This window comes from Pantherophis guttatus, chromosome 3, assembly GCF_059756535.1.
Source record: "Pantherophis guttatus breed Tessera chromosome 3, ASM5975653v1, whole genome shotgun sequence".
In the NCBI taxonomy this organism is placed as follows: Eukaryota; Metazoa; Chordata; class Lepidosauria; order Squamata; family Colubridae; genus Pantherophis; species Pantherophis guttatus.
The window spans coordinates 41,930,120-41,955,017 of NC_142065.1; the positions used below are offsets into that span (position 1 = coordinate 41,930,120).

The 24,898-nt window shown below is 39.8% G+C and overlaps 1 protein-coding gene across 2 annotated transcripts in view; it reads left to right on the top strand.

Annotated features, from left to right (window-relative positions):
• The first annotated feature begins 4,809 nt into the window (after nucleotides 1-4,809).
• Nucleotides 4,810-24,898, top strand: part of INKA2 (inka box actin regulator 2) — a 31,123-nt gene continuing 11,034 nt past the window's right edge. The window contains exon 1 of one of the 2 annotated variants that reach the window (XM_034414305.2): nucleotides 4,810-5,612. In XM_034414305.2, coding sequence (XP_034270196.2) covers nucleotides 5,562-5,612 — 51 coding nt within the window. In that variant the 5' untranslated portion in view covers nucleotides 4,810-5,561. The remainder of the gene's footprint in view (nucleotides 5,613-24,898) is intronic. The other variant, XM_087889381.1, reaches the window with a different exon arrangement.

Consider the following 24,898-nt stretch of genomic DNA (forward strand, 5'->3'; position numbering starts at 1 on the left):
GAGCCAGCGCTGTCCGAAGACATCTCCATGATCATGTGGCCGGCATGGCTAAATGCCTCGAAAGCATGTAAAAAATGCAAATAGAAAAATAGGGATCACCTTTGGTGGAAAGGTAACAGCGTTCCGTGCACCTTTGGCATTTAGTTATGCCTAAATGTATAGCTCTGCCTTAAAAACTTAATTTTTTCTGAATTATAATCCAAACATTATAAATAGTTACATTGAGAGTTGTGCAACTAAAATATGAGGAATCAAGTATCAAGCATGCATATACTGTATACCTATTTAATTTTTAAATACTGTAATTACATTTTATTTCTAACAAGAATACATAAATGTATGTGTAACTCAGACTTGGCATATTGTTCAAATTTTGCAAACATTTTATCACTATGCTAGCTACGGTAACATTATTAGTACTGGAGATGTGGGAACTGAAGTTCCTTGGTTAGCAAGGGTTGTAGGCAGGGGTGAAATCCAGCAGGTTCTGACAGGTTCTGGAGAACTGGTAGCGGAAATTTTGAGCAGTTCGGAGAACCAGTAGCGGAAATTTTGAGTAGTTCGGAGAACCAGCAAATACCACCTCTGGCTGGCCCCAGAGTGGGATGGGAATGGAGATTTTGCAATATCCTTCCCCCAGGAGTGGGGAGGGAATGGGGATTTCCCCTGCCATGCCCACCAAGCCATGCCCACCAAGCCACACCATGCCCACCAAGCCAGGCCCACAGAACCGATAATAAAAAAAAATTGGATTTCACCACTGGTTGTATGTATCTTTCTATTACATCAGTTATATCCATGTTGGGAAGTTCTTTGGGTGTTAATTTGCATGTCTTTGGTTGTATTATTTTTACAGGTTTTAAACTGATATTTATTTATTTATTTACTTATTTATTTAAATAATATAGCCACCCAACTCTGTGACTCTGGGTGGAGTCCAAAATTGTAAACAAAATAGTAATCATAAATATTAGGATTAATAGCAATAAACATTAATATGTATCCCAATTCACATTCCTATACTCAAACTTCCCCAGTGCTTGGGTAAGTAACCATATTTTTAATACCTTTCTAAAGGCCAGCACAATCAGAGTCACCCAAACCATTTGTGTGTCCATTAATGACAGGTGGGTTGGAAACTCACACACTTTTTAAGAATTATGTAGCAACTTTCAAGTATTCTAAAATTGTACTATTTCCCAGTTGGGAGGTTGTCTGAGATTGTGTGAAAGGTTAGCGATGTTAGCTTCATGTCTTTTGACAGATTTGTCTTCACTGAATCAGTTTTGCTCTGTTCTTCCACTGAAAAGATCCAAAGGGCAAATCTCTCTAATCAAATGACTTCTTTTTCAAACATTCAGGACAAAAGGAGGGCAGAATTAAAAGCAGATTTAGACACTAACTCTCAGTTTTCAGGGTTTTATTTAACAACAAAGAAGTAGCAATTAAAACAGTTCAAGGATAAGAGGAGTTTAAGCTGCTGCGTTCACAGCTGTACTAATGGGGTGGTTCTCTTATTTCCTCCTGTCACGGCTGAAGGATGAGCTGCTGCCAAGTGTTGGAGGAAGGAGCCTGACGGAACTGGCTGGATTTTTCTCCTTTTACCACAGCCTGATTAAGGCTGATTTCTTGAGGCATTTCTTTGCTAACAATAACAGCAGGCTGGCTATCTACATATTTAGATTCCTTCTGCCTACTAGACCCTTCTGCTGAGGAGTATCTGAGGAAGATACTCCTTCTGAGATAGCTTCTGAAATTTGCTAGTGGGCATTGCACACTGCCCAGAGGCTACTGTAAAAAGTTAGCACCCACCCCTTTCTTAGAGGAATGAAATATTTTGGGAAATATTAAAAAGGCAAAATATTATGTTTCCCTGGATGAGAAATGGAGAAGAATGTTTTAAAGACGAAGCAGCTCCCATCTTCCTGCCCCCCACCCCCGTCAATGGGCTAGAGGCAGAAACTCAATCTTTGTCAATGGACCATCATCTGCAACACAATAGGACCCATCTAGCAACAGAAACTCACCACATGGCACCTGGGAAGATTACATCAGCCAGCAAGGTTAGCTAAGACACCCACCCCCTGGGAGTCTGAGAACCAATCAGGATAGTCTTTCTGGGTCCCAGGAAGTTCAAAGCCAGGGAGGACATAAAACCCAGGGACTCGCTGCGTCTCACCCCTTTTTTCTGTTCAGGAACTCAAGCCATGTGATCCTGTCCACCATTAAACCATCTTTCCAAGCAGTCTCCATGTTTCCAGTGTCTTTTTCCCCACTTAGAGCTGAACCCAGAAGGATATTTCTTCCTACACTACCATAAGAGGACAAATTATTCATTGAAAAGATTGCTTGGAGTGGGGGGGAGTTACTTCCAATGTAATCTACCGAATCCCTGCATGGATTGCGCTTATGACTATGTCGGACAGGCAGGGACCACCAGATTGCAAGAACACAAATGAGCGGTCAGATAAGGAGACCAAACTCATTGATAGCCTCACACTGCAATGAACAAGGGCATACATTCAATTTTGCAGCTACTAAAATTGTTGGACGAGCGGGCACAAAAACAGCCAGTGAAGTGATTGAAGCCTGGGAAACGAGCCCCTCGTCAGTCAACAAGAGTGTTGAATTGCCACCAGCTTATCAAGTACTTAGAAAGCAAGGGCTGGGCAGCATAAGCAAATAGCCAGCCATCAACACACCCCAATCAACGTCTAAAAAGCCACATACAACAGGCACCATATAAATACCACACAGAGAACAGCACACTCCCCGAAAGTGGGCTCTAGCACGAGTCTGAAAACTCAGACCACAAAATCTCTGGTCCCGGTGACCAACCCAGATTGGGTCCTACAAGATACCCCTAATTAATTAATATTGTAAGGATGTAGATGTATTACCCATCCTTCCAGACTGGATTGGATGGATAGAAGGAACTGGGAGAGGATAGTCTTTCAGGTAACCCAGTCCCAAACCCTGAAGAGCTTTAGAGGTAACAACCAGCACCTTGAGTTGCACACAGAAATACAACAACCAACACAGCCTCCAAAGTGTGAAATGTGATGAATAACTAAACACCATTTATTATCTGTTCAGTTGCATTCTGCACCAGTTGAAGCTTCCAAATGTTCTTCAAGGGCAGCCCCATGGATTACATTGCAGTAATCCAGATAGGAGATCATGAGGGTATGAGTGACAGTGAGGAGAGAGACCCAGTCCAGGAATGTATAGAGAATAATGACTGCTACAAGAAAAGAAAAGACAACCTTTTGCAACAAGACATTCCCAAAACATCAGTTCCCAGAGATCAGGTAATGGCACTCCAGTGGACAAGTACCACAATAAAAATCCCAAGATAGAACTGACTAAGTTTTGTTGTTGTTTTCGAATGTACAGTATATTCAGATGTATTCAGATGTATGGCAGTTCTTTGGAGCCATCAAGTAGAATGAGGAACTGTGCATGATGGACATTTCACTTCAGTTTTTCTAGAACTCAAACTTTATCTGGTCAGTTAAACTTTCAGTTGGATAAGTATTGTGAGGGCTCAAATACTAGCTTTTAATTCAGAAAGAGAACAATAAACCTATATTTGAGTCTATGGATAAAAAAAACAAGTAACTACAAGCTTTACAATCCTTAGTGTGAGAAATGATCCTGCATTAGGGTGTTTATATGCTCAGGAATGCCCTTGATGTCAGCTGGGCAGTGTACAGTAGTTATGAGTATGGGCCTGATCCTGGAAACTGAATCACATACAAGCTGCCACTTGAAGTGGACTGTTAGTAATCCTCCAGACTTGAGCCTCTAAGCCCATTAACCAAAAAGAGATCCAAATAATTATCCAGGAATGACAATCAACACCTGCTCAGTATGGCAGGAAAGAACCTCCTGGGTCCATGCTGCTCTCCACATTTGGGCATATTTTTTTCTTTAAAGCTATCTTATAGTCAAATGGCTGGACACTGATACAGATATTTTTTTGATGATGATGTGATGAGGATATATATGTAGTGGTGGGATTCACACCACTTCAGGAGAACCGGTTGTTAACCTTCTGAGCAGTTTGGTGAACTGGTTGTCGGAAGAAATCAGTAGAGGAGAGAACCGGTAGTTAAATTATTTGAATCCCACCACTGTATATATGCACATACAAAATCCAAGTAAATATCTCTAACACACCAGCAGAAGCAAACTCGTTTTTATTCCTGTTGTCACAATGCCCAAAGACCACTTGTTCAGAGTACTTAAAAAAAAAACAACCACACAGGATATCAAATGATGTAGTACCCGATAAAGCAGTTGTACAGACTGGCATGGTAGGAGAAAATCAGTTATAGGCTTCACTGTGATCTACCTCCATTACAACATCCTAAAGTGCTCCATCACAATGTCCTAAAATCCGGGATCTAAAATTAGCCAATTGCCCTCAGATAAAGAAGGTGCTGCCAGTTTAACAGATTAACAGAGTTGGAAGGGACCTTGTAGGTCATCTAATCCAACCCCCTGCCCCAGGAGTCCCTACACCATTTCTGACAGATGGCAGTCCAGTCTCTTCTTGAAAGCCTCCAGTGATGAAGCTCCCACAACTTCCAAAGGCAAGCTGTTCCATTGGTTGATTGCTCTCCCTGTCAGAAAATTTCTCCTTATTTCTAGGTTGAATCTCTCCTTGATCAGTTTCCATCCATTATCCCTTGACTGGCTTTCAGGTGCTTTGGAAAACAGGTTGACCCCCCTCTCCCTCTCTCTGTGACAACCCCTCAAATATTGGAGACGCTGCTATCATGTCTTCCCCCAGTCCTTCTCTTCACTAGACTAGTTCCTGTAATGCGAAGCAACCTCCCGGTTCCACGTGAATCGCATAACGTGGGGACTGCCAATGAAAGATGAGGGTCAGCGGACTAGGATCGTCACCTCCGCCCTTTGGGGCGGGATGTCTGTCCTTGCCGGTGCAACAAAACAAGCAACGCCTCTTTTGATTCGGTTGCTAAGCCTGTCCTCTAGGCTTCACTTTCGCTATACCACGTGCGAGAGCGGCGGGAGTTGCCATTCAGCGCCGCCGGAGCTACCCTTCCCGTCGCTTCGCTCGTGGGTTCTCCAGCCTGGAGCTGGCGCTTTGCCAAGCCACGGGACTTCTCCGCGCGACTCTTGCAATTAAACGCCAAAGCGGGCTTGGGCTAAGGAGCAGCGCCGGAGAGCCACGGCGCACGCCCGTCTGCAGCTCCCGTGCCTGCAGAGGGTTGGCGGGCGAGAGCCTGGCCAATCCCGAGCGTTGCCATTCCGAGCGCTGACATTTCTGCGTGTGTATTTTAACTTTCAAAGAAAGCGAGTTTTGGCTTCTGGTTTACGTCGGTCGCGGTTTCCTCGCGGGAAAAGTTTGGGCGACCTTCTCTGCGGGAGAGCGCTTTCCCAGCGGCGAAGCGGCAAATGGGCGTTTAAAGGGGCCGTTGGATTAAGGCGGCGGGGGCGGGAAAAGAAGCGCCGCGGCTGAGGCAGGAGAGCTGGGCGCGGCGTTTGCGGTGCGCCTGAAGCCCTCGGCCAAGCTGGACTCGGATGGGAAGATGGAAATGAAGAACATGGATCATTACCTGCGCCGTCTGAAACAAGAGTTGGTAAGGCATTAAATGGGGGAAGAAGGGAAGGTGATTGTGATTAAACCTTGCAAACTTAACGCGCGTCGCCCACTTTGCAACTTTGCAACTAGGCACTTCCCTGGCAAGGGAACCATTGCAAGGGACCATTATTAGCAATGGTCATGCCAATACTGTGGCGATAAAAACGGCAAATTTCATTACTGTTATATCGATCCATCGATCGCAGTTGGCTGATGCTATAACCGCTCCCGCCCCAACACATACAATCCCCTTTCATTAAAGTGCATATTTTCCAAGCTTTGTTAAAAAAATCTTCCGCCGGCGTTTATCTCAGGTATGCAAAAAAGGATGCATCCTCAACCCATAAATGGTTTTTTTGAAACTTTTGAAATTTTCCTCTGACATGAAAATTAAACCTAGTTAGTATTGGGGGAGGGGAATAACACAAGTGATTAAGACATTTCACCAAGTCAGAATCCTAAACTTTCCAGCTCATAATTTATCACCATCCCCACCCTTTGCCTGTTCTTGTCAAGGGGGAGCTTCTGCTAGTATAACTGACCCAGACTAGCAAATTTGGTAATCCATTCAGATAGCAATCAGTTGTAAACTGGAAAGTACCTAACTAGAATGATTAAAGGACATCATAATGCATCCTGTTGCTGAGTCCTTTGTCATATTATTTTATATTTAACAAGCAATTCTACTTGGAGCAAAACAAAAACATTGAATCAGCACACTCTAAATAATCTTACCTCATTTCTTTCTTCCTGATATGGATGCATTATGAAGGTTTACAAAACACATTTTTTTAATTTTCTTTGCATCAAATGATCCTGATTCAAATATTGCATTTTGCTTTCCAAAGCACAGATATGTTACTTGTACTTTGCAGATATTTTTGGGGGGAAGATATTTTATATAATTATGGGGGTTCCTTGAAATCCTCTGTAGACAATTCTGAAACCCTTACAGTTTCTTATTATTAGCTGCCTCTGGTAAGCTTCCTTTTTTGTTTCATATTGCATAAGTTTCCATTGTGTCATTTTTATGCAAAGGAGCTGCCTAGGTCTGCTTAAATACCCATCCTGAAAGAAACGAAATACCACTTGATTGGTATCCTGCAACATATTTAGAAAGTGCTTCTACACAGTTGCACTTTTGAAAAAGGTAAATTTAATTACCCCACACCTTAACAATCTGAGTTGGTTTTATTATTATTATCGTATTTTATAAATGAAAAACTGAATTGTCACAATAAAGTGGATATTGTGATTTCCTAAGATGTGCAGTGGGCTGCATTTCCATTTCATAGCTGAAGTCCTCCTTAACAGATTTGAAAATAGTTGTGTAGATCTGTATTGAATTAATTCAGCTGCATTGAATTAATGCAACTATACGTTATAATTAAAGGACTCTGGAATGCCAGCACATTTCCACAAAAGGAAGATGCATACATGACGAGTTATTTGCAAAGAGGTTTGCTTGAAACTGTACCCTGCAATGCATTTTAGCTTCCCCACAATCAGTTTTTAATATCTTACATGACTTGTCCTTGCCTGTTTTATCCATATACTTTTAGGCAGATTCATCCTTCTGGAGGGAAGCGAGTCAGCTTTTTTCTCCACCCAGACTTTTCTCTTAAGGGCTTGCCTACCTTGCTTTGCAAATTGTTTTACGTCTTCATCTGAAGTACAATCATATTATTGTTTCTATGCCACTTCTGATGTGGATGCTGTTTTACAGTCTCTTTTTCTTAGCCCTTTCACCACAACCCTATGAGGTAGATCACCTCTACGTTATTATCATTATCTACAGAAGACCTTGTCTCATACTTCACTGATATCTTGGGCATCAACCCCATAACCTGTCAGACAGCTTAATTGGGAACAAGTGGGGTTGAAGTTTAGTTTCAACCATAGAAGACCAATTTGGGGAAGGGCACTGTACTGATTGATATCTGTATACAGATTGGTATCTATGTAGTATACCTAGATTGATACCTGTATATCAGTGAAGTGAGGTACCTTTGTTTGTTTGTTTATAACGTTTATGTAGCTGCCCATCTTATAACCAAGCCCGGGTGGCTCCCAATCACCTTCCTAGTCCAAATCATATATTGACGTTACTCAGCTGCATTCCGTGCGCTCCAGTTGTTGCTTCCGTTGCAGTGGAAACAAGAGCACTTTTGGGAAGACTCCAGCAAATATGGTGTTTTGTTCTGCCTGTTGAAGATCTACCCTTTCTCCCTGCTGCTGTTCAGACAGAAGCCTTGCTTGCTGTGACAGGCTTAAGCTTGCCCACCAGCAGATGCTTCCTTCTGGTGTCCTAGTTTTTGTACTAATGGATTAGTAATGAAGATTCAGGATGCTCTTAAATAAAGTATTTGCAAGTCCAAAAGAAGAGGATGACGAACAAGAAGAGACATGGGAAGTATATGTCTAAAATGAATAAATAATAGAACTGCGGGTTTTAGGTTTTTTTTTTTTTAAAAAAGAAAAGGTCACATAGGAGTCATTATGAGAGGAAGAGCTTTACAATTCAAAAGGCTGCTTTCCATCCAAAAGATTACTATCACCACAGAACAAACTCCAAGCAGAGCTAGATGAAACTAGAATTCAAAATGGATTTTAGTGTTTTTAAGATTATAATCTGCTACAAATTTAATCATATTGCACACTATAAAAATCATTTCTTTCACAGCAGCGATTCTGTAAGTGTGTTTCTCTCAGTCACCGTCCATAGATGCTGTTGTGCAAGGGTGCAAAGCAATTACAGGCCCATTCACCACCCATTCTGATGTATGTCTATCACAGAATGGGAATTGCAATAATGGGCTGTTGTCAATTTCCAAAAGGAACCAAATAAATGCAGGATAATTGAAATAGCCAGTGAAAAACAAGAACAAAAACATGATGCTACTTAGGAGAAGTGCAAAAGCCCAACTACAATGTTTATTTCTTTGTTTTTTGGATCCCGTCTTTATTATTTTACAAATAGCTCAAGGTGGCAAAATGTGGTTTTAAATCTTGTAATGTAAAAGGTTCCAGTATTCACAGGGCAACCCTGAGGGCTGGAGTTTACTAAATACTAGCAGGATGTTCCTTACCCTTATGTGTATGTGCTTACCCAGGAAAGGAAGGGAGAAATGTAGAATGAAGGAGTAGAAGAATGATATAAAAATTGCCCCACTATTGTGTTAGTAGAAACTTCTTTACCGCCATTAGTCACTATAGGTGTACTGGCAACTGTCCCATGTCTCTCATGCAGAGACAGATAATGACTTATATCAAGATAGTTCTTCAATTCTTGGCCACTCCTTCCACATATTTATACATACAAAACATGACCATTAAATCTTCATTCCATTTTTTCTTCAGCAGTGTGGCTGGCAATAATTTGCTGTTAACTCTCACTATTTCCCAGGCATTCTCCTGGCATGGTTTTATTCTTTGTAGACTTCTCACAACTACCATTTTATAAACACAGTTTGTACCAAGGAAAAGAAGGCACCCTATACCCACATGGCTCCCTGGACAGGATGTCCTCAGAATGCCAAGTAGGGCAGCCTGGAGTTATCCAAATTGGGTGTGATCATCATACCGTAAGCATCATCAAAAGTATTGCCTCACTCCACATGTTTGGGAAGTTTGAGTACAAACACACACACAAATAGAAAGGATTATGACCCTATCCACCCTTTTACATGATCTGTTAGCAGAGAGTAGTTTTATGGAAATGTAGATAAAAGCTATTCTCACAATGTTATATCACTAGGACTTCTGCTGAACTAAATCCAGGGAGATTTGGAACCAAAGAAGCACTTCTTTACACAGTGAACAAACTGGAATTCACTCCATCAGAAGTAGAGATGTACACCAGTTGAGGCATTTATGAAAGAGCAGTTTTATAGGCTACTGGGTTATTAATGTCTATGAGTCTTGATGATTACCTAAAGAATACAAGTAGCATACTTACAATACACTCTTGTTGAGGAAAAGAGCTATTACATTTAATCCAAAAATGTTGGGCTAAAAGAAGTGTTGGTTTGACCTAACAGGCCTCTTCTTATTTTCTTAAGAGAAAGAATATTTGCCCTGCAGGCACCACAGAAGCCTAATCATTTAGTCTCATCAGCAGACAAGAATTTGATATATCATTCTTCCCAATACTGTATTATAGATGCAGGAAGAATTCAGCTAAGAAGAACTCATATATACCTTATTAGGGCACTGAGTTCATCTGACAATAGAAAAGGTGAGAAGATTTCCTTCACATATCCAGACATATGATTTATCAGGTGAAGCAATCACCCTGTTCCATCTTCAGGAAACCAGGCCCTTTCTCTCCCTCCAGCAACAATATGATCAATGACACACTAGTTTACCTAACCTAATCATATTGGATAGTGAGATTCTTCCTCCGTTTTCTTACTCATTATTACTGGCGTTCTGTAATATTGGGTACTAAACAAGATAGAAAGGCCTTTTATCTTCATGTCTTCTTCCTCTTTGGAGCCAGATAAACTGATCAGGCAGAATAAGCAGAACTAGCTTTAGAGTAGGCCAGGGGTCAGCAACCTGCGGCTCCGGAGCCGCATACGGCTCTTTGGGCCCTCTGCTGTGGCTCCCTGTCAGGTGATCCCACCACTGGCTGGCCCTCCCAGTCACTCTTCGCCTGGTCTGAGAAGGTAAGAGCGACAGCGGGGGATGGAGAAGCGGCCAGGGCAGAGACAGAGAGAGGGGAGGGGAGAGAGAAATGTGTCAAAAGGATTTTGTGGTTCCCGGTGTTTTTTAACAACTGGTTCTCTGCCCTAATGACCAGCTGGGTAGGCGTGGCTGGGGAGGGGTCATGTGACTGGGGGAAGTGAGTGACATCAAGTTGGCCATGCCCACCCAGGTTTTGTGGCTCCTGGTGTTTTCTTTTCTGTGGGAAACGGGTCCAAATGGCTCTTTGAGTATTTAAGGTTGCAGACCCCTGGAGTAGGCACTGACCCAATTTATCAGGGCAATGGAAGAAAGTGATGGTGAATGAGATATGGATACAGACTAAAGCAATAAAAATATGATACCAGTGTGTTCATCATCTCTTGTGTGCATTTTAGCTTTTCTATGAGAATTATGTTTGTTTGTTTGTTTATTTATTTATTTATTTGTTTATTTATTTATTGGTTTGATTTATATGCCGCCCTTCTCTGGAGACTCAGGGCGGCTTACAATGCGTTAAGCAATAGCCTTCATACTTTTGTATATACCTGCTTAGTAGGGCTTTCGGGGCCCCCTAAGTAGTGTTCTAAGTAGTATACAAAGTCAGCTTATTGCCCCCACAATCCGGGTCCTCATTTTACCTACCTCGAAAGGATAGAAGGCTGAGTCAACCTTGAGCCTGGTGAGATTTGAACTTGCAGTAATTGCAGGCAGGCAGCTGGTGCTACTTAACAGCACTTTAGTCTGCTGCGCCACCAAGACTCATGTTGTTATCTATCTATCACTAGCACTGATGATGTTACCTAGTTAGGGTAATGAAATGTCTGCAAGAAAACAAGCAAGCTCAGAGAGCACCAAGGACCCCTCGTTTCAATCCTGAGCTAAAAAGTCTCCTTTATTGTTATCTATCTGGAATTTTCTGCTAGCACATTTTTATTGTGGTAGAAGATCCGCTATAGCGGAGGCGGGTATGGTTGGTGATAGTCAGTGATTGATTCAAAGTGTCAGGAAGCGGAACCATAATTCCATAGACATATAAGAAGAGAATCAAGGCCTCTCTGTTCATTGCAGTATGAAACAATGAGATGAAGTGAGAAGAGGTCTTGCCTGCTTTTTACTTGTCAGCCTGAGATTGCATTTATTCTGAAAGCATACACATTGTTATTTCATATCTCCTCTGCCATAGTTCATTGCCATCATACCTTCCAAATTTCTTCCGCAGTAGTGGTGATGAGTAGAATTGTGCTTTTCCAAACAGAAAGCTGACAGTTTATGGACTGACAAGCAGAATTGCCTCCTCTTGCTATTCACCAAACAAGGATACAAATATTTTGCCGATGTTTTTAACATTTTATTTGAATTTTTTTAAAAAAAGAAGATAAAACATGATCCAAGTTAATATAAAGTAAGAAAGAAAAAAGAAAGGGGAAAAAAGTTCAAGGGAAGAAAACAAGTTTTAAAAAATTAGAAAAAAAAAAAGATATGAAAATGGTTTCCATTATTCTTTACATTAGTTATAAGTACAGTTCTATTTAAATCTGTCCTTAAAGTTACATCATAATACGCTTCTTGCTATAATCTATACAGTCTAATCATAAAGTCAAGTCAAAAATTGCAAGTTCATTTTTTATTTTTGTACAAAAAGTCCATATGAGGTTTACAGTCACCAATAAATGTAGATAGTGTCTTTTCTATAATAAAAAAAATAGTTTCTCAGCGGATCTCTCAGTTTAATCAACATTCCTTCATAGTGGGTAGTGTTGAATCTTTCCATCTTTGTACATACAATCTTGCTGCACACACACACACACACACACACACACCCAAATATGCTTGCTGGACCTGTAAAAAAAACAGATGCAATACATACATTGGTACAGAGGATTTTCAAGATTAATATCCAATTGAAGCCAGAACTTTTCCTTTTAAGACTACCTAAAAGGAAAAGTTCTGGTTTCAATTGGATATTAATCTTAAAAATCCTTGTACCAATGTATGTATTTCAATTCATTTTTTAAGCTTTTTTAAAAAAACATGTCCAGCAAGCATGATAAAATGTCCCTTCATGTTGTTAAGGTTTCTAACATACAGTACATTTGAAGTGCCTTTATACATTATAGATCATTTCTCTGGTATTGATACATCATTTTATAAAAATTCTCTTTAGAATCATAACACAATGTAAATTGTCACCTCCATTTGTATTTCTTCCACTTTAATTTTTTCCAAAAAAAAAAAAAATCTTGCTTTCTGCAGAGTTCAGTCTCTGTTGTTCAACAGAGTTGAATCTCTGTTGTTGAAAAGTACAAATCTTCCCTTCTAACCTATCCCATCTGAATGGAATTTTCTTCTATTTTAAATTTGTCAGAAAAAAGACTTTTCTCTTGCCTAATAATTTAATGTTAAAATGCTGCTGTAAAACTTGGCCTCTGATGCTGACAAAGTACACAAGAGCATCCATATTTTGCCAGTGTTTTAAAGTGTTGTCCCTTTCCCCACCCCCAGTGTTTCTCCACTAACCATCAGATCTTTTGCTTTTTATTGCTGCATCCTGAGCAAATGCATTTTTCACTGAGTAATAAGTTCTCCTGGATTTAACTGGAGGCAACATTCAAGAATTGCGGTCATGTTTACAGTAAGCTTACTCTGTTCCTAATAAAAAGAGAACAAAATAGGTCACCTTTCCTTGCTTTAATACATCTGACTGTTCCCGGTATGTCAAATTTGATGAACAGCAAAGTGGCTGGGAAAAGATAAAATCCATTCTCTTGGATAATATAGTTAAAAATAAAGGCCAGTGGTTGTGCCATCAATTATACATCTTGGTTTGAACTAAAACCATGTTAGCTTCCCCTTGATGAAGATAAAGCCCAATTTTTCTTTATTTGCCAATTTTGTCCTGCAGTTCTGTGTGAAAACAATTTACATCCATGAATCATAGCTATCAGTAAGAGTTTTGCCATTTTGGCATACATTGTCAGTGGGTTATATGTTTGCTTACTTTTAATAATATCCATATTATCAGTGTGCTTTCAAAGCTTATTTTTCAAGAACTTTTGATCTCTATGATCCAATGAAATTAAGTGGCACTTTTCAAAATGGAACTGAGCTTGCATCTTTTAAACTACTCATAAATCTTCAATATGAAATAAAGATTTCATATAAATTCTGACAGGACCTGCAGACAGTAGATCAGGTTTTGTCTGTGCTTATGTCTATTTTGTCTGATTGATAGTAGGAAAACTTCATCCTGCAGTGTAGCTATCTGCCAATATCACACCCAACCCTATAGTCTTGGCTCAGTAGTTCAGTCGTCTGGCATTGTTTAAAGTATGCAGGTTGGATTCACATCATTATGTTTTCATTTAAGCACTGACACACTGAAGTACTCAAGGGTAGCAAATGCAACCTTTAACTAAATTTCCAACTCTTTATAGGACGAGACAGGGCTAGACAGACAAGGCTAGACAGAAAGCCTGGAGATGCAGTGATAAGAAAACTTTTACTTACTAAAATGTTAGCAGCTGTTGCCAAATATTATGTGGACCAGGAACTGCTGGGAAGAAGGGAAAAAAAGCTAGATTAAAACTGAGAGTGCAACCTCGAATCATTGCATTCTCATTATTCTGGTGAAAATTTAATTGTATTCTTACTATCCAGTCATAACTGCATTTATTTGGTTTGTTCCTTGATTTTTCTACTGGATCAATTTCAAAAGCATTTATTAAATCTTAAGCAACCAGGTCATGGGTAATCTAGCTAATCATAGTATAATTTTCCAGAATGCAGCCCTATCACAATTTCCTTTCTGTCTGTTTTAACATTTAGGCATAAAGCCAGAGCTTTAGAGGCTTGGTTTCTAGCTTGGTACTTAACAGAAGTAACAGAATGACAAGAGTTGGAAGGGACCTTGGAGGTCTTCTGATCCAACCCCTTGCTCTAGCAGGAAACCCTCTACCATTTCAGAAAAATGGTTGCCCAATCTCTTCTTAAAAACCTCCAGTATTGGAGCACCCACATCCTTTGGAGGCAAGTCGTTCCAGTGATTAATGCAACGGGGAGGGGATGGGGTGCATGCATGGGGGCTGCGCGTACATGTGCAGGGGCCGTGTGAGTTGCATTTGGGGGGTTTGGGCGCGCGCATCTACACGTGCGCACATGCGTGCTTTAGGCATTCAGTCTGGAAAAGGTTAGCAATCACTGCCCTATATCATTTCAGATAGCTGGCTGTCCAGTCTTTTCTTAAAAACTTCCAGTGATGAAGCACCTACAACTTCTGAAAGCAAGCTATATAGCACAACTTATAGCACTCTGCTTTGAGGTTGCTAATGAAGGCTAGGAACATATGTAATTACTTTAGGTAGGATAAAAGCTCTAACGTTTGGGGATATTGTGCTTGATTTATGTTCAGCATTGATTTCATCTTGGGTCAGTCATCTGTATATGCATACCGTGTTTCCCCGAAAATAAGACCCTGTCTTTTATTTTTTTGAACCCTGAAATAAGCACTTGGCGTTATTGCCATGTGCTCAAAACCCCAATTGGGCTTATTATCAGGGGATATCTTATTTTGGGGGAAACAGGGTATATCAATCACACTCCACCTAACTGAGTGGTAATATAACTTTGCCAAGACAAGAGAAGTAAGTTAAATGGAACATTATGTTCACCCCCGATCCTACATTCAGATCTTGATGTAAAATATTTTAACCAATGCTTCATTTATTGAAAGAGATGAAGCTTTAGAGGAAAAAGGACAAGCAGTGTAATAGACAGACAGGATTTTCTGGCCACATTAGGACAGGGAAAAGATTGCCTCTTTTTTAGCACTTTCTTCATGACGAGCCCTATCGGGACTTAGCTATGAATGTGCCCTAGCCCAAAGCCCTTTCTCTGTGTCTCCAGAGAACAACAAGAAACAGTCTGTGTGCAATTTATGTAGGAGTTTGGTTTTATGAGCTCAGTTTGTATTGAACAAAATGCTGATGTGCGTAATATAAAAAGAAAAACCGATTCTTTTCCCTGTGAAGAGGAGGAGAATAAATGTCACACTACAATAAGCTCTAAGGCTCGCTTGCTTAAAGAGGCATAGCTTAATAGTTGTCAAACCAAAGAAGGACAGCTAATGACTGTCAACATTTTACTTTTGCTTCTACTTGTATTATGGGGTGTTGTTTTTATTGTTCAGCCAAGGAGAACGTAATGATGATAGTGGAGATGAAACTTGCACTTCTTACACTTTACCTAGACGTGTTAATTCTGAATGAAACACTTTTCCACTGTCAGCCTTCGTAATTTCTGATATTAGGTGGTTATTTATTCTTTTTATCCGTTTTATTTTATCACGTTCATGTGTTGAAACATCATGAAGCAGCATCCATGAAACAAAGTAAGAAAGAAAATATGATTAAAATACAAGCAAATGAAATTAAAGTGTTGAGGAAGAGAGGTGAAATTATACATGGTCAGAAGGAAGAACAAAAGTTTCCTTATGTGTGACTACCAGATGGCAGTCTATGGGTTTAGCAAACTATGCTGGACTTCCTGAAATATTCATACATATTTTCAGAACTATAGTGGGGAATTTGATCTTATTCTCTAAGGTTCTAAAATCTTGAACCTTGCTCATTCAATAGAAAATCAGCCCAAAGTTTGTTTATTTAAAGCAACATCAGAATGATGAAAGTGGCATTGCGACATTACAGTGCTGATGCTAATCTCTCCTCTCCTGCCCCCACCCCCCATGGTCACTGTTGTTTATTAATTAGCGTCATATCCTGCTTTCCATCCAGGAATTCAAGGAGTGTATTTGCTTTTTAAAAAAATTTTCCCATGATAATTATTTTTGGGGTGGGGTGGGCTGAGAGAGAGTGCCTAATCCAACATCATGACTGAGCTTCCATGGCTGAAGGAATATTTGAACTTGTGTTCCTGTGGCCCTAGATAACACTTTATAGATAATACGGGCTATTGTTTCAACTCTGGTGGAACCTGGGCTTCGTTGAGTACCCACTCAACAAAATAACGTAAAAGTGGTCTGGAGCAGTTAAATAGTTTTAGTTTTGAAAGTATTTCTTTTCAGGAAAAGTCCCCACTTTGAACTACTGCTTACTAGGATACTAGATTCATTACTCTTCCTTGAAATACGTATTTTAAGAAAAAATGAAAATGATGTGGATTCATTCTGTGGCTGTACTTCCACAAGTTTCATTTTGTAAGGGAAGTCTGTAGAAGGTATATTATATTATATGAGCCGTGGTGGTGCAGGGTTAGAATGCAGTACTGCAAGCTACTTCTGCTGACTGCTGGCTGCAGTTTGGCAGTCCAATTCTCACCAGCTCAAGTTTGACTCAGCCTTCCATCCTTCTGAGGTTAGTAAAATGAGGACCTAGATTGTTGGGGGCAATATGTTGACTCTATAAACGCTTAGAGTGGGTTGTAAAGCACTGTGAAGTGGTATATAAGTTTAAGTGCTATTGCTATTGCTATATACCTCCCTATGGAAGTATGATTACAACCCACCATAGGGACACAATCCGCTTAATAGTTTGCCCACCTGTGAAAATTATAATTATGTTCATCATAATAATACACAACCTGTGACTCTTTGGGCCATTGTTTCAAAGATATTTCCTTATCTTAACAGAGAAACAGAATGACCGCAAGCAGGAAAAAAACAGTGAGAAAGGGAGTGACTTCCAACTTCCTGCTGGCTTTCCCACTAACTTTCCTTCTAAGAAGCTGGCACGAACATTGGAAATGATGGTCACATGACTGGCTGAGCACAGCAGCAAAGTAGCGCTGAAGTAGCCACTACATAGCCAAATTTCAATCCCGTAGGAGCCATGGATCCCAGATTTTGGACACATTTTATAAGTTAGTCCATTTGAGGTACATTGATTCAAAAATTGTTACCCTATGATAACTGTTTTATCTGTTTCATACAAACTCATGAATGTTTTAGTAGTATATAGATAGTTCCATACTCCTTGTAAGCGTTCATCATGAGCACATGTCTGCATTGCAAATGAATGGTTTGTAGAACTTTTAAATCTTACATAAATTGGTGAATTAAATATCTATCTTCCATATCTCTGGCTTAGCATCTCTTTCTGGAATAAATAATAAACATCCCCTTTTTTTCAGTGGTTTATGTCATCTCCGTCATTTCATTTTTAATCATGACACAAGACAAAGTCTGTTACATCACTCATCTTAACTAGTTAATACCCCATTGCAGTTGCTCCCAAGAATTTTCATTTATGTGACTGCATGGCGAAGTATAGTACCTGAAGTAGCAATGCATCAGTAAGCCAGCAAACTACTTTTCTTAAATACAGTTTGCCATAGTCATGGCTACTGAACTTATCTTCATGCTGCTGAGTCACACATGGGATGACTGAAAACTATTCTATTGAAACATGCATCTAACAGAGTACATTGTGACTGGGCCAAGACATATCCTATGATGTCAGACACTTTTCCTTGAAAACAAGCTAGTACAATTCAGTGACTTATTTATGGCACATTCAACATCCTAGAGTGTTGTAAAGATGACATTGTTCATGCAGATGAATGGCATAAAGGCAACATCTGCAGGTATATTAATTTCTCCCATTTTGTGGTGAACCATAAGTTAGCCAGCCCTTATATAAATATACCTTGATTGGCCCTCCTGCTTATGAAAGCTTCTTTGTTCATATTCAAGTGGCTGCATTCTCTTTAGCAATTGTATGTGCCTAACAAAAGTGTGATGCTTCAAACTTTGCTAACCAGTATTGCTTGAGAGTTAATTCCTTGTCCCTTCAGTATCACTTGCATAATATTTATTTATTTATTTATTTCATGTATTTATATGCCGCCCTTCTCCAGAAGGACTCAGGGCGGCGAACACAAGTTAAAAACATGTACAACAAAATCCCATTTTAAACCAAATTAACTAATAAATAATAAAAGCCAGAATCAGAGTCAGCCTATTTGCTTGAACAGCCAAGTCTTCAGGTCCCGACGGAAGGAGCGGAGATCAGGAGCCATCCGGAGCTCAGTAGGCAACTCATTCCAGAGGGTGGGAGCACCCACAGAGAACGCCCTACCTCTGGGCGCCGCCAGACGACATTGGCTCGCCATCGGAACCCTGAGGAGAGCAGCCCTATGTGGGCGAACAGGACGGTGAGAGGCAGGCAGGAGAAGGTTAATATGAATGTTCCTTTCCCCTGTAATTGTTCTTTCAAGATGCTGGCTTTAAATTCTCTGTTTAAAAGGAAGGATGTGAAGCCACTCATCATATGCCAGAACATGGGTGACACTAGATTAATAGTTGGTTGGGAACTTCAGGGAAATGCTTGCATTTGAGTACATTTTCTGTGACAGGGAAAAATTGTCCTATTTTGCCACCTTGTCACCTATTTACATTCTAAGTAACTGTACATTGTTACATCATGAAGCACCAGCATCTTCTTTACTTCCAAGAAGATTTATTTGTTAAATTCACCATTCTGGCAAGTAGCTAAGCACAACTCTAGGGTGTCCTGTGCATCATCTTGCTGTCTCCTTTATTATCCCAGCCTCAGTTGGCAGAATTTGAAGCTGAAATATAGTCAGTTGCACAGCCAAAATGGAAACTACAGAATGAGAGAAAAGGGAGAACCCAGAGAATAGAAATTATCCTTCCCTTTCCATGGAACTTCATGAAATACAGACATTCACTCTTCAAAAATACTGGAATAAATACGCCTTTTGGAAGAAAGTTCAGAAGAACTGCTTGTTATTACATTAAATGCTTTTGTGCTTATCTCCTCCTCCTCCACCAACCTCCGAAAATATGAAACAAAACAATTGAAATATTTTAAGATTTTTATATTTACAGGTTTGTAAAGATTTCCCTATGTAGACAGTGTCTCTGATCTCAGTGGTAGGGTACTCTATTCAAAGTACTTGAGAATGCCCCTCAATTGAATACAACAGGTGTCCAAGATATAGTATAGCAAAATCCCACATCTATTTAAAAGGAAATAAAAGTCCTCTCCTGTGGAAATGTCATACACAAGAAGATTATTGGCTTGAAAATCCTGTGCTGTACCATAAAACAGAAGTGCACAACCTGTGTTCCTCCAAAGTCTTGGCTGTGCCCCTGAAGGCCTTTAAAGTTGCCGTTGAATTGTAATTTTTAATATCTAGGGATTAATCATATGAGTTATATTTTTGCCTTGCATTTTGGATTGTAATCCTTGGCACGTTCACAAAGCTAAAGCCCATCCCTGTTGCTAAAACTAACAAAATGGAACAAGTGGAAGTATCTTTGGAAGGTGGAACATGCGGAGGAGTGGTTCACTCACCCTTAAGGAACAGGCTTGTAGTGACTTGTACGTTTTGAACCAGTTTTCAGTGAGGATGCCCAAGTGACATTTGTGATAGCTTGAAGACTGTAGAAAGATTCCTTATTTTCAGTCAATATTGTCTTCTCTGACAAGCAGGACAATTTGAAGGTGACAGGTGGAGCTCTTTTCTATCACTTATTTTCTGAGCCTTTTAATCAGCCAGGAATAGCAGCGGTGGCTGCTCCTATTACTACAACTACTATTGCTGCTTTCATTAGCAGTCTCTGTGGACTTTACGGGTCATGCTGAATTATGAGGCCAATCTTTCAGGGTCTTTCAGAAGGATTAAGAGGTGAAAGCCTTGCCCATTAAAACACGCAAACAGGAAAAGCATTCCCAGAAAGGAGTTTTGTGGAGGTCAGCCATCTCTTTTGTCCCTTAAACCCTCCAAAAGATTTGGGGAATTTGGAAGCCTTCACTGTTGGATTATTGAAGGTTGTAAAAGGTGACTGCAAATGGTTATTCAGGGCTTCTAATAAACATCAAATTGGAGCCTTTTGCTTGCCTTTCCAATGTTCTACCAGAGAATTGTGTCCCTCCTAGTTCCATTACACTCTACATTGTCGGGGGGGGGGGGGGAGTGATGACAAATAATAAGTTGATACAAAATGTATGGGATTATTGTTATATAGGTAGTCCTCAATTTACAACAGTTTGTTTAGTGACCGTTCAAAGTAACAACCACACTGAAAAATGTGACTTACGACTTTATGATCTTTGCAGCATCCCCAAAATTATGCGATCAAAATTCAGATGCTTGGCAACTGGTTCATATTTATGACTATTGCTGTGTCCCATGGTCATGTGATTCCCTTTAGCAACCTTTTAACCAGCAAAGTCAATAGGGAAGCCAGAGTCACTTAACAACTGGGTTACTAACTTATTAACTGCAGTGATTCACTTAACAACTGCGGCAAGAATTGTCACAAAATAGGGCAAAAGTCGCTCAACAAATGTCTCACTTAACAACAGAAATTTTGGGCTCAATTGTGGTCATAAGGCCACAATTAAAGATATGAAGAGGGGGCTTTACTATAATCCCAATAGGTCTCCTGCACTGGCTTTAGTCAGTTAGAATCAACTGTAGTTTGGATGCCCCCTTCCCCAAAAGACTACTAGTATAATCACAATATTTTTCAAAATGAACAATTAATATAAGCATTGTCAGGTTTGTGGCTATAACACTCAACGATTTATATAACTTTATGGCAGGATCTTTTTAGTCCCGGAAATGGATCATGAACATCTCTGCAAAAAGCCTTCTCCAACTTAATGCCTTCCAGAGGTATTAGATTTCAATGCCCATGATTCCATGAAGGTTGGGAATTTTGGGAGCTGGAATCCAATACTTTTAGAGGACAGTATTGAGGCGTACTTGGTAACTTACTTGAAAATTATCTAATGAGACAGCAACGAATCAATTGGGGGATACAGATTTATAGAGATAGCTGAATTGTGTTATATGAATTGATGTGTGTATGTGCTGTTTTTGTACAGTTGTCTGACAACATTCTTCATCAAACTGCTTGATTTAATTGCAGAGATGGTTGTGAGATCACTCAGACTCTTAATATTTGATTATTTTAATTTTCTCTTCTTGGGATTGGAGATGGCTTGGGAGTTCATATTCACCATGATGACTATATCATCACTGCCCAATTCAATGGTTGGCCATACTTTAGATATTATATTCACTTCAGGGCACTCCTTAGTATTTTGAGGAGCTTTGTGAAATGAAGCAGGTGAAGAGATAGTGTTCCTGCAGTAATACTGGTAATAAACAAGAAATTAATCAAACACAAGTAAGAAGTCCTTCTGAGCCTACTTAATGATGATAAAGGCAGCAAATCTATTATTACTCTTACTACATCTATAGAATGCTAAGCAGTTTTGTGCTTGAAGTATTCCAGAGTCTTTTGGAGAGAGATGGGCCAGAAGGAGAGGTCAGTGTAAAGCATGATCATCTGGGTGCACTTTTTATGAGTGAAATTGCTTGCATTGGCTCTGAGATAGAAGCTGGATGGGCAAAATGTATTGACAGATTTGACAATTTACCGAGTTTCTTCTTGGCTCTTGAGCCTGCAGATCCCAAGTAGACAGAATCCTCTGCAATCTTAGCTGTGGATTAGACCTGCTCACATGACTAATTCAAGCAGGGAGGCGAATGGGGGTTAAATCCAGGTTGTAATCAATCCCTCTTTAAGAGAAAAGGAAATGCAAGAGATCTTAAAGAGCATTGACTTGGCCACCTTAAAAAGCCACGGCAAGATTTAACAAAACTGGGCAGTTGTCAGCCTATCTCTAACCTTCCCTTTGTGGGTGCAGGCAGGGCTGCAGTTGTGGAAGGATCTCGAAGATACAGTTAGTCTGACTGAAAAAGGGTGATTTGTGACCTTTTTCACATGACTATTGCAGCATTCCCACGGTCACGTCATCAAAATGTGGACACTTGGCAACTAGCAAGTACTTACAACAGTTGCAGTGTCCCAGGGGTATGTGATCACTTTTTGCGACCTTCTGACAAGCAAAGTCAATGGGAAAGCCAAATTCACTTAACAACTGTGTTTAACACTTGTGATAAACTTAACAATTGTGGCAAGAAAGGTCATAAAATCAGCAAAACTCACTTAACAACTGTCTTGCTTAGCAACAGAAATGTTGGGCTCAATTATGGTTGCAAGTCAAGGATTATCTGTACTGATTATATAGATTCTTTGGCAATAGGTCAGACCTGGGCATGGGAGAGAAATTGTATTTGTCAATCTCGTGAATGATCTTTAATAGATTTGGGTGGGAGCGGTGTCACCAGCCTGTTTTCCTAGATCTTTCAGCTGCTTTTGTTGATTATACAACTATTCTATCTGGTGTGCAAGTGACGGCTTTACCTGAAACAGGTTGTAGATGGTCATTCATGTCCTTGTCATTCCTCAACTAAATTACTATAATTTGATCTGCATGGGGCTGCTTTTGAGGACTGTCTGGAAACTTTATGATCCAGAATGCAGCGGTATATGTATCCAAGTTGGATGCTGCCATATTACATCTTTCCTCATGCCAAATATTTGCTTTGTGGAACACAGGCAGGCACCATTCTGGCCATAAATGACAAAAACTATTATATGCTCTCCTGCATTTTGAAGTAGGAAACTATAAGTTCCATTATGGTAAAAACTCATAAGCAAGCACAGACACTCAATGGCTTCACCTTTGTATGAGGTACAACTGATGATAAGCATCAGGTAAGTGGGGGAGAAGTAGAGGGGAGTAGAGATAATGAAAAATATGGTGAAATCATGCTTACTTCAAACAGTTAGTTAGATCTTTATGCTAAAAGCCAGCACAAAAATGACAGAAAGAAGTTGCAGCTTGGATATTCAGCAAACTGAGGATATAAAAAGTAAGCAAACCAAGACACTGGACAAGGATACAGATCTCCCAGTTCCACTCTAAATAAAGTTATCCCCAATTTCCTAACGGAAATTCAATACAGTTGGGGAGAGGGGGGCACATAGAAAACTAAAATGGAAACTAAATTATAGATAATTAGTTTGGCAGCCTATTCTAAGAACCCTTATACTAGAAGTAGTAGAAAAGTGATAGAAATTTTGCATGCATATTTAGTTAGATAAGGTCCGGATAAGGAATGCTGACACAGTCTTCACCATTCTTCCTTAGGACATGGAAATGTGGTTTATAGTTTATCCATGTGGCGCCAACTTTAGAATACCTTTTACACATGACTAAAAGGTAAATGTTTTGGTAGATTACCCTGCAGGGAAATCAGATTTGGGTAAATTCCTTTGGTCTGTACAAACCAACCGAGAATTACCCAAAATATATTTAAGTTGAAAACCATTTGAAACTAGTTTTTTATTTATTCAAAAGCAATGCATGCAAGAGAGCTTCATTGGACTTTAAAAAAAAAATACTCTGTAAATCATGCCAGTCCCTGACCAGTCTAGATATGGGGAACTGTAGAACTGTGAAGTGAGTCAATTGTATCAGAAAACATTTTAGTTACGTCTTAGAATGTTCATGAAGGGGATTTTTAAGAATCTGTGGCTTCTTCCATGCCAGTCATTAGCACTACCCAACACTGTCACTGTCAAGTTGAAACATTTTGTTAAGAAGTAACATTCACTCAGATTTTAACAAGTCAAATAGTTGACTAAAAGTAATACTAAGTACTTGAAAGTTTAAATTTCATCTTAAAAGTATTCCTCCTCTCTTCTCTTTCATGCAGCATGAGTTATCCCTAATAGGATGATTTTTGGTTTTTTTCTGTTTAAAATAAAATACAAATAGAGACAAAAATAATGAGGGGATAAGAGAAGGACAAGAATAAAAAATGGATACAAAATAATAGAGAAAGAAAAAAAGAAAGCAATGACTTCCAACTTTTTAATGCAATAGAATCAGTTGTTAAATTCAAAAGTTTTCCCTACCAGTTCTGTGGGCGTGGCTTGGTGGGCGTGGCTTGATGGTCATGTGACTGGGTGAGTGTGGCTTGATGGTCATGTGACCGGGAAAACCAACTATCACACTTTACACAAAAATAACACAAAAGCTACAGAAAGAGCCTTGGTAGTACAGAGGTTTAAGGCACCCTGTTATTAAGCTGGTTATTAAGACCAGCTGCCTGCAATTACTGCAGGGTTTGAATCTCGCCAAGGCTCAAGGTTGACTCAGCCTTCCATCCTTTCTAAGGTAGGTGAAATGAGGACCCAGTTTGTGGGGGCAATAAGCTGACTTTGTATAAATATACAAAAGGATGAAGGCTATTGCTGAGCACATTGTAAGCCGCCCTGAGTCTTCGGAGAAGGGCGGCATATAAATCAAATTAAAAAAAAAAAAAACTGACACACGATGCAAAAGCAGCTGGACTTCACACAAAATGGCCCCTTTAACAAGCAAGAAACCTCACAGAGTCACAGAAGGCTCAAAAACAAACTCACACTTTACATAAAAGCTACACAACTGACTCACAATGCAAAAGCAGCTGGACTTCACACAAAATGGCCTCTGTAACAAGCAGGAACCTCACAGAGTCACAGAAGGCTTAAAAACAAACTATCACACTTTACACAAAAATACTGGTTCGGGTAATAGGTAGTAAAAAAATGCTTTAAATAGTAAAAAAAAAAAAAAAGTTCTGAGGATCGCGCGGCACAGCTGATTGTCACAGCTGATTGTCAGAACCATTTTTTTACTCTTTTTTTAG